Consider the following 15,318-nt stretch of genomic DNA (forward strand, 5'->3'; position numbering starts at 1 on the left):
AGAACAGACCTCGGTCCCTTTGGAACCGGGCTTTCATAGTCAACATGTTAGACTAGCTCAGAAGTTCTGAGCAGAAAATATCTCTTGGACCTTTTGTTTTAGGGGCAGGTCTTTATCGAGTTGCTGCCTGTTATTGACTCTTTATCAAAATCATTAATGACCTCCATAATGCCTCATTTAGCTGCAGTGGAGTGCCAGTAAATTTTTTTTGATAGCAAGTAATATTAGCAGCTACTTTTAGCAAGCAGCAGTGCTAAGGTACGTTGCCGGGTCCTAATGGGAGCTGCCTCTGAACCTCAGAGAGCACTGAGCCGGGGCGGGGTTGCTGGTCGCAAGCCGCGGCTTTTTTTTTTTTTTTTTTTTTTAACTTCAGTTTGCAAGCCGGGGTGGGGGGGGCGCTCCCGCCCGCAGCGAGTCGGGGTGGGGGGGCGGACAGCCGGAAGGTGGTTGCCTGCCCGCGCTCGCGAGGCCGGGCCGCCCCGCCCCACACCACCAGGACTTAGGGTCCAGGAACAGTAGCGGGCCGGGGGGAGATGTGCAGAGAGGCGACAGAAGTTTTACGGGGGGAAGTTTGCGTCCGTTTTTCGGGTTATGCCCGTACTGGACATGCGTTTCTAGCAGCTCTCTCAGGCCTCTCCGTTTCATGTCGCCAGTCCCGGGGCAGTCGCCGGCACTCGCGGGGTGGGGCTTTGCTATGCCAGACCCCCCGAGTTGCCGGTATGGGGAGGGGGCCGTCTGGACACTGCGGCTTTTTATTTGCCTTTCTTCAAGATCATTAACAACCTCCGTAGTGCCCCGTTTTGCTGCATTTAGCAGGGGGGGACGTGGGGTACCGGTTATTGTAGATGTGGGTGGAGCAGGAGCAAGTTGCAAGGGTGTAGAGGTAAATGGCAATATTTTAATACAGGCTACCTCTGCCCTGTGACTTCCAAAGCTCCAAATCTCCCCATTAGGTAAGCACCATCGTCTACCTGCCAAAATATCGAATCCCAATATGTTCGCTTTATAAGGACTCAGGGCAACTTCCACAGCCGTTGTCCACTTTTTCCCAGGCAGCAAAAGGTGGATTCGAGCTAAAGGACATCTCTCTGCTACACCCGTTACCCCTACTATAATGATGGCCTTCCTTGATGGTTTAATCCCGAGTTTGTCAGCTTGCCCCCTGTTCAAAACACTGATTTGTGCGCCCGTGTCAATTAGAAATTTTACACTTATCCGCCTTGGGCCAACGGGGATATGTATGTATGGTTTTTTATCACTGGACCATTGGCAAGAGAATACAGAGCGGGTGGGGCGGTCCCGGTTCCCATCCGCCTTTACTAGTTTTTTGACTCCCTTTGTGAGGATGCGAAAGGATTAGTGTTTCACTTGTCCTCGGGGGAGGGGGCGGTTGCCGGTGCCTTCTCTTTGTTCTCTGATCTTCCCTCTAAGTATTCCACTAGCTCCTGTAAATGCTCAGTGGAGAGCTTGTGCACCAGTTTTCAAGGCACGCCCAAAGCGGCTGCACGGTGCCAGAGGTCGCTCCGCTGCAAACTGCTACTCTGATTTGACTGGCAGCCAAAACGCTCCGGTTTCTGTGACGGGGGGGTGCGGCCTGGTGGGGGAGGGTCCCTGAAGAGGCTCGGCTCGGCTCGTCTTCCGGACCGCCCGGCTTCTATACGGGCTGCCGCTCGGGTCTACCCACCCCATCTCGCGCCCATGTGTAACCACATTGTGTAAAATTTCCGCCCAGGTTAATACATGTTCAGGAGGACTTCGGGGATTTTGCTTATTACGATCGATAGCCCCCTGAATTTTTTCCTTAAGGGATTGGACATATATTTTTAAGGCATCCGGTAATCCTTTAATAAGAAGCCAAAGGTGGACCGGATCCACCGGCGCCGCCATAGGGGAGGACTGCCGGCCTCTTTCATACATTGCTTGTATACAAGCCGCCTTTTAAACTCCCTCGGCAAGGTTCGATAAACCTTTTATAACAATTGCCACCGGCTCCCCACGTTCCCTAGGATCTATACCACCAGCCCAGTAAGCTACACGAGATGTGATGGACTGATCACCGTCTGGACCATCACTTAAAAATACCCCTGGGCCCCAGAAACCTGTGGCCTCGTCCTTACTCAATAATATTCTATCACCCCCAGTAAGTGAAACGCGCCAAAGATATTCAGTCTCTGTCTCGCCCGGCTTCCGTGAGAATCTAGTTTGTAAATCCCCTAGCTCCAGTCCTGAATATGGCGTGCTATGGGTAGCCGTGCGTGGATTTCTGCCTCGGCCGTCCGTATGTGTTTCAGTTCTAATAAGAGGACGCACGTTCTTAGTCTCTACCCCCCCTTCATCAGCGCTGTTTTCAGAGTCAGTATCTCTGTTGAGAAGCGGGGGGGCCGAGGAGCACGCCTGAGCTGGGGGGACGCTAGAGGAAGCTCTCATATTAATTAACAAAAACTCAAGTTTTTGTTCCAAAAAACCAAGTTTCTGTTCTAACAAGCCAAATCTCTGTTCTAAGTAATCCGATCGTATGCTTTGTCGCGAAAAGTCCTGTATTAGACAGTCAAACTGTTCGCTCTGCCGCGAGTGGTTTTGCTTTAAAAGGTCAAACTCTTTGCCTTGCCGCGAAAGGTCCTGCTTTAAGGAGTTAAACTGTTCGCTCTGCTGCGAAAAGTCCTGCTTTAAGGAGTCAAACTTTTCGCTTTGCTGTGAAAAGTCCTGCTTTAAGGAGTCAAACTTTTCGCTTTGCTGCGAAAGGTTTTGCTTTAAAGAGTCAAATTGTTTGGTTTGCCACAAAAGGTCCTGCTTTAAGGAGTCAAACTTTTCCCTTTGCCGCGAGAAGTTTTCCTCCATTCGGTGCTTAAGTTTACACAGATCCTGTGCTACCTTTAAGCAAACACACAAACTGAAGCACATCGCGCACCATATAATGAAAAACCACGCCGCAAAATGCCAGGTTTCTGCAGAAATGTTACTCAACCCTCTAAAAAGTACCTCCATGTCTGATATCCTGCCGACTACGCCAAATTGTCACGGAATATTACCCCGAAGGACAACAGGGTCCAAAGCAGCCTTTTTTAAACTGGTGAAACAGGGTTTTAATATTCCAAAGTGACTTAAATACAGGTTCGAATATCAGCTGGAAACTTATTTAGGGGCGGCAACCACTACAGCAGGCGGTCCACAGAGTGCATGCACGTGGCTTCACTCAAAACAATGCCGGAGTCGCCCCTGAGTCCCGGAGAAGCACACACTTGCCCAAGCCTATCCGTAATTATTTTAAAGAGATAATTTAAAGTATGTGTGCAAACGTGCACAGAAAGTATGAATATACTCGCAATCCTGCGAGAAGTTTTACTCACGGCCATGGCGGCGAGGCAAGCGGAGACTCCGTTCCGGGGAGCTGGGGCGGGGGCCGTAGCTCCTGGCGGCAGTGGCTAAGCTCGTTCTCTGAGAAAACTCCAACCCAAAAGGAAGTTTTCGACGAGTGTCCCGTTTTTTAAGAGGTTGACCTGACTGCAGTCATTCCTCCTATTCCCGGAAGCCCCCCAAAAACATCCCCCACCCTGGGTGTGGGCGCCCAGCGGCTTTTTGCCCCTAACGACTCTGGTGTGGGTGCTCTGGGGCCAGACAAAGAAGCCATTAGGCCCATGGCAGCCAGGAGAGAGGGGGATGTGCCCACTCCTCCATACTGAAGGAGGGAGGGGGGAGAGTGGGGGGCAGAAGAGGGAGAGAGAGGCGAGGGGGGGTTGCATTCTGCCACAAGGGGTGACCTTATTAATGTTTATAAATATATAAAGGGTGAGTGCCACGAGGATGGCAGGCTCTTCTCGGTGGCAAACAATAATAGGACAAGGGGTAATGGGATCAAGCTGGACCACAAGAGGTTCCACTTCAATTGGAGAAAAAAATTAAGGGTGATAGAGCACTGGAACAGGCTGCCTAGGGGGGTTGTGGAGTCTCCTTCTCTGAAGACATTCAAGACCCACCTGGACATGGTCCTGTGCGACCTCACCTAGGAATTCCTTTCTCCAGCAGGGGGATTGGACTAAATGATCTTTTGAGGTCCCTTCCAATCCCAAACATACTGTGATACTGTGATACTGTGATACTGTCCAGGGGGGTTTGTGACAAAAACAGTGTCTAATGAAGTTTGTGACACACACACAGTCCAAATGGGTTTGAAACACACACACTCTCTAGGGAGTTTGTGACACACACGCTGTCAAACGGGGTTTGTGATACACATACTCTCCAATGGGGTTTGTGACACACACTGTGTACAGGGGGGTTTGTGACACACACGATGTCCAATAGGGTTTGAGAAACACTCCCTGTCCAAAGGGTTTTGTGACACAAAGCCTGTCCAGGGTCGTTTCTGGCACACACACTGTCCAGGGGTGTTTGTCATACACACACTGTCCAGTCAGGTTTGTGACACACACACTGTTCAATGGGGTTTGTGACACACACACAGTTTAATGGTGATGGTGACACACACACTATCCAAAGGGGCTTGTTATCCACAGAAACTGTCGAAGGGGGTTTATAAAATACACACTGTCCATGGGGGTTTATGAAATACACACTGTCCATGGGGGTTTATGACACACACACTGCATACTGGTGTTTGTGACACACACGCTGTCCAATGGGGTTTGTGACACACACACTGTCCAATGGGGGTTTCTGACACACACACTGTCCAATGGGATTTGTTACACACACGCAGTCCAATGAGCTTTGTGACACACACACAGTCCAAAGGTGTTTGTGACACACACACTATCCAAATGGGTTTGTGACACACACGTTGTCTAATGGGGTTTGTGACAGACACACTGTCCAGGGGGGTTTGTGACACATACGCTTTCCAATGGGGTTTATGACACACAAACTGTCCTATGAGGTTTGTGACAAACACACTGTCCAGTGAGGTTTGTGACACACACACTGTCCAGGGGGTTTGTGACACACACACTGTCCAATGTGGTTTATGACACACACATACTGTCCAAAGGAGTTCGTGACACACACACAGTCCAATGGGGTTTGTAAGACACACGCTGTCCGGGGGTTTTGTGAGACACACGCTGTCCAGGAGGGTTTGTGACACACACACTGTCGTCTCCGGTTTGTGATACACACGTTGTCCAATCGGGTTTGAGAGAACCACACGGTCCATGGCGGTTTGTGACACACACAGTGTCCAATAAGGTTTGTGACACACATGCTCTCCAGTGGGGTTTGTGACACACACTGTCCATGGGGATTTGAGACACAGATGCTGTCCATTGGAGTTTGTGACACACACGCTGTGGAATGGGGTTTGTGACACACACGCTGTCCAATGGAGTTTGCGACACACAGGCAGTCCAAGGGGTTTTGAGACACACATACGGTAGCCGGGAGTATGTGACACACACACTGTCCTGGAGGGTTTGTGACACACACGCTATCCAATGGGGTTTGTGAAAGACACGCTGTCCAATGGGTTTTGTGACACACATGCTGTTCAGTGTAGTCAGTGACACACACGCTGTCTAATCGGTTTTATGAGACAGAGGCTGTTCAATAGGGTTTGTGACACACATACTGTCCAGCACAATTTGTGACACACACGTTCAAACAAGTTTTTTGACAGAGACGCTGTCCAATGGGGTTTGTGACATACAATCTATCCAGGGGCGTCTGTGACACAAAGGCTGTCCAGGGGTGTCCAGGAGGCTTTGTGACACACTCACAGTCCAATTGTGTTTGTGAAACACACACTGTCCAGTGAGGTTTATGACACACTTGTTGTCTAACGTGGTTTGTGACAAACACACTGTCCAATGGGTTTTGTGACACACACGCTGTCCAGTGGGGTTTGTGACACACACGCTGTCCAACGTGGTTTGTGACACACACGCTGTCCAGTGGGGTCTGTGACACACACACTGTCCAATGCGGTTTCTTACACACACTTTCCAACGGGGTTTTTGACAGACACGCTGTCCAATGGGATTTGTGACACACACACACACAGTCCAAAGGGGTTTGTGACAGAGACACTGTCCAATGGTGTTTGTGAAACACAGACTGTCCAATGGGGTTTGTGACACACACACAGTCCAATGGGGTTTGAGACAGAGACACTGTCAAATGGTGTTTGTGACACACACGCTGTTCAATGGGGGTCTGTGACACACACAGTCCAACGGGGTCTGTGACTGACACGCTGTCCAATGGGTTTTGTGACACACACACTCTGTCCAAAGGGGTTTGTGACACATACACTGTCCTATGGGTTTGTTAGACACACGTTCTCCAATAGGGTTTGTGGCACAGATGCTGTCCAATGGGGTTTGTGTCACACAGACGGTCCATGGTGGTTTGTGGCACACACAGTGTCCAAGAGGGTTTGTGACACACACAATGTCGAAGGGGGATTCTGACACACACACTGTGTATTGGGGTTTGTGACACACACAATGTAAAACGGGGACTGTTATACACATGTAGTACAAAGGAGTTTGTGACATACTCGCTGTCCAATGGCGTATGTGACACACACAGTGCCCAGGGGTGTTTGTGACACACACGCTGTCCAATGGGGTTTGAGGCACACACACTGTTCAGGAGGGTTTCTGACACACGCACTGTCCAATGGTGTTTGTGACAAACACACTGTCCAGGGGGGTTTGTGACACACACACTGTCTAGGGCGGTTTGTGATATACTCGCTGTCCAATGGGGTTTGAGACAAAGACACTGTCTCGGGGGTTTGTGACACACACACAGTCTTATGGAGTTTGAGACAGAGAAACAGTCCAATGGTGTTTCTGAATCACACACTGTCCAATGAGGTTTGTGACACACACGCTGTTCAATCGGGTTAGTGACATACACACAGTCCAACGAGGTCTCTGACTGACATGCTGTCCAACTGTGTTTGTGACACACACTCTATCGAATGGTGTTTGTGACACACACACTGAACAAAGGGGTTTGTGACACACACACTGTCTAGGGGGGTTGTGACACACGCTGTCGAACAGGGTTTGTGACACACACACTGTCCAATGGGGCTTGTGACACACACACAGTTGAATGAGATTTGAGACAGACACACTGTCTAATGGCGTTTGTCACACACATAGGCCAATGGGGTTTGAGACATACACACTATCTAGGGGAGTTTGTGACACAATCGCTGTCCGAAGGGGTTTGAGAGAGAGACTCTGACCAGGGGGGGTTGTGACAGACACACAGTCCAATGGGGTTTGAGACAGAGACACTGTCTAATGGCGATTGTAACACACAGACAGTCCAATGGGGTTTGAGACATAGACACTGTCCAATGGTGTTTGTGAAACACACACTGTCCAATGGGGTTTGTGACACACACGTTGTCTACGTGGTTTGTAACAAGCACACTGTCCAATGGTTTTTCTGAGACACACGTTACCCAGGGGCGTTAGTGACACACACACTGTCCAACGCGGTTTCTGACACACACTTTCCAACGGGGTTTTTGACAGACACGCTGTGCCATGGGGCTTGTGACACACACAGAGTCCAAATGGGTTTGTGACACACAGACTGTCCCATAGGGTTTGTGACACACACACTGTCCAGGGGTGGTTGTGACACACACGCTGTCCAATGGGGTTTGTGACACACACCCTGTCCAGGGGCGTTTGTGAAGCAGATGCTGTCCAATGGGTTTTTGTCACACAAACGGTCCATGGCAGTTTGTGACACACACAGTGTCCAAGGGGGTTTGTGACACACATACTGTCCAATGAGATTTGTGACAGACACGCTGTCCAGAAGTGTTTGTGACACACACACTGTACAATGGGGTTTGAGACACACACATGGTCCAGGAGGGATTCTGACACACACACTGTCCAAGGAGTTTCTAACACACATTGTCCAATGGGGTTTGTGACACGCACACACTGTCCAATGGGGTTTGTGACACACATACTGTCCAATGAGATTTGTTACACACATGCTGTCCAGGGGGGTTTGTGACACACACGCTGTCCAATGGGGTTTGTGACACAGACGCTGTCCAATCAGGATTCTGACGCACACTCTTTCCAATTGGGTTTGTGACACACACACAGTCCGGGGGGGTTGTGACATACACATACAGTCCAATGGTGTTTGTGACACACACACTGTCCAATGCGGTTTGTGACACACACTCCGTCTAGGGGATGTGTGGCATACACGCTGTCCAATGGGGTTTGCGACACACACGCAGTCCAAAGGGACTTTGTGACACGCACACAGTCCAATGGTGTTTGTGACTCACATGCACTTCAATGGGGTTTGTGACACACACACACAGTCCAATGGGGTTTGAGACACACATACTGTCCAATGAGGTTTGTTACACACACGCTGTCCAGGAGGGTTTGTGACACATACACTGTCTAGGGGGGTTTGTGATATACTGGCTGTCCAATGGGGTTTGAGACAGAGACACTGTCACGGGGGTTTGTGACACACACACAGTCTTATGGGGTTTGAGACAGAGACACAGTCCAATGGTGTTTCTGAATCACACACTGTCCAATGAGGTTTGTGACACACACGCTGTTCAATCGGGTTAGTGACACACACACAGTCCAATGAGGTCTCTGACTGACACGCTGTCCAATTGTGTTTGTGACACACACTCTATCGAATGGTGTTTGTGACACACACACTGAACAAAGGGGTTTGTGACACACACAATGTAAAACGGGGACTGTGACACATGCTGTCGAACGGGGTTTGTGACAGACACACAGTCCAATGGGGTTTGAGACACACACGCTATCCAGGAGGGTTTCTGACACACACACTGTCCAATGGTGTTTGTGACACACACACTGTCCAATGGAGCTTGTGACACACACACAATTAAATGGGATTTGAGACAGACACACTGTCTAATGGTGTTTGCCACACACACACAGTCCAATGGGGTTTGAGACACACACTCTGTCTAGGGGGGTTTGTGACACACTCGCTGTCGAATGGGGTTTGAGATAGAGACGCTGTCCAGGAGGGTTTGTGACAGACACACAGTCCAATGGTGTTTGAGAAAGAGACACTGTTCAATGGGGTTTGTGAAACACAGACTGTCCAATGGGGTTTGTGACACACACACAGTCCAATGGGGTTTGAGACAGAGACACTGTCAAATGGTGTTTGTGACACACACGCTGTTCTACGGGGGTCTGTGACACACACAGTCCAACGGGGTCTGTGACTGACACGCTGTCCAACGAGTTTTGTGACACACACACTCTGTCCAAAGGGGTTTGTGACACATACACTGTCCTATGGGTTTGTTAGACACACGTTTTCCAATAGGGTTTGTGACACAGATGCTGTCCAATGGGGTTTGTGTCACACAGACGGTCCATGGTGGTTTGTGGCACACACAGTGTCCAAGAGGGTTTGTGACACACACAATGTCGAAGGGGGATTCTGACACACACACTGTGTATTGGGGTTTGTGACACACACAATGTAAAACGGGGACTGTTACACACATGTAGTACAAAGGGGTTTGTGACATACACGTTGTCCAATGGGGTACATGAAACACACAGTGCCCAGGGGTGTTTGTGACACACACGCTGTCTAATGGGGTTTGAGACACACACGCTGTCCAGGAGTGTTTGTGACACACGCACTGTCCAATGGTGTTTGTGAGACACACACTGTCCAATGGGGGTTTGTGACACACACACTGTAAAATGGGGTTTGTTACACACCCACTGTCCAGTGGTATTTGTTGACACACAGACTGTCCAGGGGGGTTGTGACACATGCTGTCTAACGGCGATTTTGACACACACGCTGTCCAATGGTGTTTCTGAAACACACACTGTCCAAAAGGGTTTGTGACACACAAACAGTTAAATGGCGTTTGAGACACACAGTCTATTGTTTTTTGTCAGAAAGACACAGTCCATTGAGTTTGAGACACACACACTGTCTCGGGGGGTTTGCGACACACTCGCTGTCCAATGGGGTTTGAGATAGAGACACTGTCCAGGGGAGTTCGTGACACACACATAGTCCATTTCGGTTTGAGACAGACACATTTTCAAATGGGGTTTTTGACACACACACTGTCCAATTGGTTTTGTGTCACACACGTTCTCTAATCTGGTTTATGACAACCTCACTTTCCAATGGCTTTTGTGACACAGACACTGTCCAGGGGAGTCTGAGGCACAAACATTATCCAATGGGGTTTGTGACACACACAGAGTCCAATGGTGTTTGTGACACACACACTGTCCAATGGTGTTTCTGACACACACGCTGTCCAGAGGGGTTTGTGACACACACGTTGTCCAATGGGGTTTGTGACACACACTCTCCAATGAGGTTTGAGTCCCACACCCTGTCCAATGGGGTTTGAGACACACACGCCGTTCAAAGGGGTTTGTGACACACACACAGTCCAATGTTCTGTGTCACACACTCGCTCTCCACTCGGGTCTGTGACACACACGCTTTCCATTGTGGTTTGTGACACACACACAGTCCAACGGGGTTTGTGACACACACACATTCCAACGGGGTTTGTGACTGACATGCTGTCCAATGGGGAATGTGTCACACAGAGGGTCCATGGCGGTTTGTGAGACACCCAGTGTCCAAGGGGTTTTGTGACACACAAAATGTTCAAGGGGAATTCTGACACACACCCTGTCCATGGGGGTTTTTGACACACACTGAAATTTGACTGTGTATGTGTCACAAACCCAATTGGACAGCGTGTGTATCGCTAAGCGGCTAAGTGCTCGGCAAGTAAGCTACCACGAGGCATGTCGTACGGAGAAAATACCAACAGATCCTCGGTCCACACATTGTTTCTGATACATGCTTGAACTCAATACGTTCCTGCACGCTGTGGCGTGAGAAATGCAGGACTGGGCAACGTCGTGCAACACGCGGAACGTTGAAAACAAACGGCGCAGCTGTGCACTCACTCCAGCTTAAGAACGAATGGAGCCCGCACCAAGGCACACGCATGTGGACAGACAGTGGTTTGTAGACACAAACGCTTTCACGCACACGGTCGTCCAAGTACAGGGACATATCTGCAGGTACCCTCCAAAAGAATATTCTCGTGCAGCCACGTATGCGTGTTGCAGTACGCCAACCATCAACGGACGTGTTTACCCTCAAGCACGTCGGTACGCTTCGCTTACGTCTTTCTGCCCATAGATGGGAGTGGGTGCGCTTGTGGATGTGTGCATGTGTGTGGCCAGGCGTTTGCTTACGCATCAGTTTGTGAAAAGGTAGGTGCTTTTCTCTAGCTGCGTTCGCGTGCACGAGGTGGTGGGTGCACATACCTGGGAGCATGTGGAAAGATTTCTGCTTGGTTTTCAGTGGGGAATCGTGTGTGTTCCCGTGGACAAACAGAAGGCGTAGCAACTAGGTTCCGGCGCAGAAAACGCAAGTTTTCCCATGCGCTCTCTTTCTCTCCCTATAGCGAGTCGTGTATAGAAACCGCTAAGCCTGCGATCCGCAAGTAAGCTGCCACGAAGCATGCCGTACGGAGAGAATACCAACAGATCCTCGGTCCACACATTGTTTCTGATACAGGCTTGAACGCAAATACGTTCGTGCTGCTGTGGCATGAAAGACGTCCGTCAGAATATGTGATTGCACGCACCGGTGAAATTGCTTGGTTAATCCGTTCAATCCTGGTGTGCGGGGTTTTGAGAACTGGCTCTGTGGAGTCGTCTGCGGAAATGCCGCTGTCGGAACACGCACACTCGGTTGTTTACCAAAATATAGGCAGACGCCTTTTACCACGTCGTTTAGCATGCAGAGGGGTACGTCTGTTCCGAAGAGACAACGGAAACGCGTGTGCACGCATAGAAGAAAAACCCGACCAGGTGCCTTTTTGTGTGAACATGAAACAGCCGTCTATACACTCGCAGACACGCGAACGTGCATCAATGCAGTCACACAGCCACCAGCTTTTGAGCACAGGCTCTGCTGGTTTTGGCACTCTTCAGGCACACTCCTGAAAGCTGCGCACGCTGCTGTTCATACGCTAAATGGCGTCTTCGGAAACATTTCTCCGGTCGATCTACAGCTCTGATTCCTTCTCGTGTTACTGAGAAATGTCAGCGCAGGGAATCCGTCTCTGTCGAGCACATGTCAATCCCTCTTCGGTTTTCCCCTCTAGACTCTGCCTTGATGATTTCCCTGGTCTCTCTTCACTGGAGCAGTCATGGCTGTGCTGTGTTACACATAGGCACAGCCAAAGCACACCAAGTGTCGAGAGGCACACTCCGCTGAGCTCAACACTAGCACAGATGCACATGTGCGACGAAATCAGCTCACATGCTTGTGGAGAGAAAGACATGGACCCACACGCGTGCAGAGCGACGGATAGCTACAGCAGGCGCTAACGAGCACAGACTGACTTACACGCAGACTGTCCCCACACCAACAGGGACCGCTCTGCAAGTATCCTAGACGTTGATTATCGAATCAACCACACTGACCTGTGCCAAACTCCCAGACACTTACACGCAAGACACAATCTCTCTGACAAGCACACAAGTGTTTGCTCTCAGCTATAGATCAGGGACAATCCTGCGCAGTGCGCCCTGTTGCTCTTTCGCTTTAAGGCATGGTGTGTTTCGTTTCTCTTCTGGTGTCTCAATCTGACCCACAGTGGCAGCAGAGAATAATTTTATTTGACTGTGCGAATGTAAGTTTGTTTCACAATAATAGGGGTCAGTATTGTTTCAGTCTCTTTCTGTGGGGTAGCCTGTCCTTTTGGTAGTTCTAAAATACGGTTTGTGTTTCTCAGAAGAATGCCAAATAAAGTAGCTCCTTTGAGGATTCCTGGTTTAGCTTCATAGCTTTTAGCGAGCATGTTCATCAGCAGAAACATTGTGCTGCTTCAGGCAGTGCATTTGTTTTGGGAAGATGTGATGCCCCACTATCAGTGATTTCTTAAAATCACCTTTGATAATATTGATGTACCAAGGTACTGTTACTGATATATTTTCATTTCTTTCCACTTCCTCATCTCTGTCCTGCCTTATCTATGGTGTGGTATGGATTTGCTCAGGTCTCGGGGAGGCTTGGATGTCACTAGATGTCAAACGGGCACTGAGTCAGTGTATACAAATTTCCGAGGCAAGGAGATCATGTTTCCTGTGTCTACAAAGCTGCCCTTCACAGAGGGAGATTCCCAGCAGGTATTGGAAGGGGAACTAAGGAATTCAGTTGTGTGGCTAAGAGGGGAGGGGTATTCAATGTGGGGCTAGTTAGAGGGGCGAATGCCTAATTGCATAACAGTGGGAATTATAGCTGGAGTAATGGTAAAATTAATTGATGAGGGGTTTGGTTCAACAGATGGACTGAAGATGTTAAATAGACTGGTATTTAAGGGCCCATTGTACTGTTCTACTCTTTTTCACCTGCCTTCTCACTTTATTATTTTTCTGTCTCTAGCTTCAGCGGAAGCGTCACATTGGGAATGACATTGTAGCCATCATCTTCCAGGATGAAAGCACACCTTTTGTCCCTGATATGATTGCTTCTAATTTCCTACACGCTTATGTGGTAGTTCAGCTCACTCATGACACAACTGGGGACACTTTCTACAAGGTGAACAGAGCCAATAGATTCCTCTGTACTGATTTGCTGATATTGATCCTTGAAGTGGAAACCTGTTCTTGGGCTTTTGGAAGAGGTGCGGATTCAGCCAGCTGTCATCCTAACAGCTCTGCTTGCACTTTTAGCAAACTTGATCAATATGGAATATTAATGGTATTTATTTCTTTGCATCAATTTTCAGTGAAAGGCAATAATTAGATCTATTACCAGTAGACCTAGAAATCCAGTAGCTGCCACCATCTCTCCTTGCCCTTCACACACTCTCTGTTCTCTGACCAGGAGTCTCCAGTCTGCTATGCTGTTCTCTATTCTATAGGTTCACATAGGTCCTCCCTATTTAGTGTGGCTGCTGCTATTTAGCAATCTCTGTTCATGTTTGTTGAGTATTCAGATTTCATAAATACATTTTTATCTGGATGGGGCTAGGAGGTGAGGCTGACAAAGACCAAGATTCTGGAATGCAAGTGTTTTACTGCAGGACTGCTTAGTGCCTCTACCTAGCAAACAGAAAATGAAAGAGTAATTCAATCAATTTATTAAGAATCTACACATGGAACTAGAATATACTTGTATGTTTTTCAAAGGGGCTGATGAATTTCTGAAGCTTAAAGCTTGGGAATTGAAGCAGGACAAATTCAGATTTTTTGTTGTTGTTGTTGTTTACATCAAAGAGCACAAGGAAAAATTTATGCCATTTTGGGGGATGTATTGCTTGCATCATATAAGTCAGGTAAAACTCATTCACCTAACTGAAAGCTATGTCTGCATTGCTCATGCTGCAGAGCACAGCGCTGAGAGGTTGCCCTGCCGGAGACTGCAGCTCAGATGCAGCTGGTTGGCCTAATCTATGGAATTCAAACCAGCTACATCTGCTTCAGGGGATCCCAGAACAGGATTCCCATCTGTCAGGGAAGTGCTACCTGTTTGGGCCCTCCAGTTGAAAGAAGCTCTACTAGAAAACCAATTCCCTGTCTGCAGCTTTTGCACACAGCTCTTTCACTGTAACATGACTCTGTATGGATGCCTATGTAACTTTATGCTCAACTTTCAGTCATGCTGAGAGAGAAGAAAATATACAGAAGCTCAGGTTCTGTGATGTTTCTATTGTAGAAACATTTTAATCAAAGTGCTATGTCTCGTATTATGTAGAAATGTTGATTTGGTCCTTATGCCTTGGAAATCTACAAGAACACCGAGAATATAAAAATTTGGACAGGATACCCATCTCTTTTCCCACCAACAAGTGTGCTGGGAGTGGAGTAACCACCTTCTATTGTTCCTTGTGCTATGGGGAGCCTGGTATATATGATAGCTTCATATTGATCAGGGACATAGCACAAGGAACATTGATAGCTTCATGTTGATGAGGGGCATAGGGTCCTAGTTCTTGTCTTGCTTTCTGTTTTATAGGGCACAGAAATTTACTGGATTTCATTTAATGACATGAGAAAGAGCTGGGGAAGGTTACCGTTTGTCTTGTCTCTTCCTACTATTGTTTTCATCTTTCCCTGTCTGCAATGCCATTGTTTTGGTTACTGTAATAGGGTTGCCTGTATCATTTAATGAAATAGTCCCAGTCAGGACCCTAGAGCCAATGCAGGATTTTCTGTAAAGGCTTTTCAAAAGGGCGTTTAACTCATTCTGCCTTGAGAATATTCTAGTACTTAAGAGACTGAAGGA

The 15,318-nt window shown here is 48.5% G+C and overlaps 2 protein-coding genes across 2 annotated transcripts in view; one reads left to right on the forward strand and one right to left on the reverse strand.

Moving 5' to 3' along the window:
- The window catches only part of LOC308042397 (rap1 GTPase-activating protein 1-like), a gene marked incomplete at both ends in the record, with an annotated part of 195,328 nt that extends 193,544 nt beyond the window's left edge, over window positions 1–1,784 (forward strand). The window contains 2 exons of the mRNA XM_080347760.1: window positions 654–717; window positions 1,733–1,784. Of these exons, the coding sequence (XP_080203886.1) occupies window positions 654–717; window positions 1,733–1,784 (116 nt within the window). The remainder of the gene's footprint in view (window positions 1–653; window positions 718–1,732) is intronic.
- Window positions 1,785–2,213: 429 nt separating this feature from the next.
- The window catches only part of LOC308042471 (rap1 GTPase-activating protein 1-like), a gene marked incomplete at both ends in the record, with an annotated part of 176,513 nt that continues 163,408 nt past the window's right edge, over window positions 2,214–15,318 (reverse strand). Inside the window, one exon of the mRNA XM_080347885.1 lies at window positions 2,214–2,293. Coding sequence (XP_080204011.1) covers window positions 2,214–2,293 — 80 coding nt within the window. The remainder of the gene's footprint in view (window positions 2,294–15,318) is intronic.

The sequence above is a fragment of the Nesoenas mayeri genome (assembly GCF_963082525.1).
Source record: "Nesoenas mayeri genome assembly, chromosome: 1".
Taxonomy (NCBI): Eukaryota; Metazoa; Chordata; class Aves; order Columbiformes; family Columbidae; genus Nesoenas; species Nesoenas mayeri.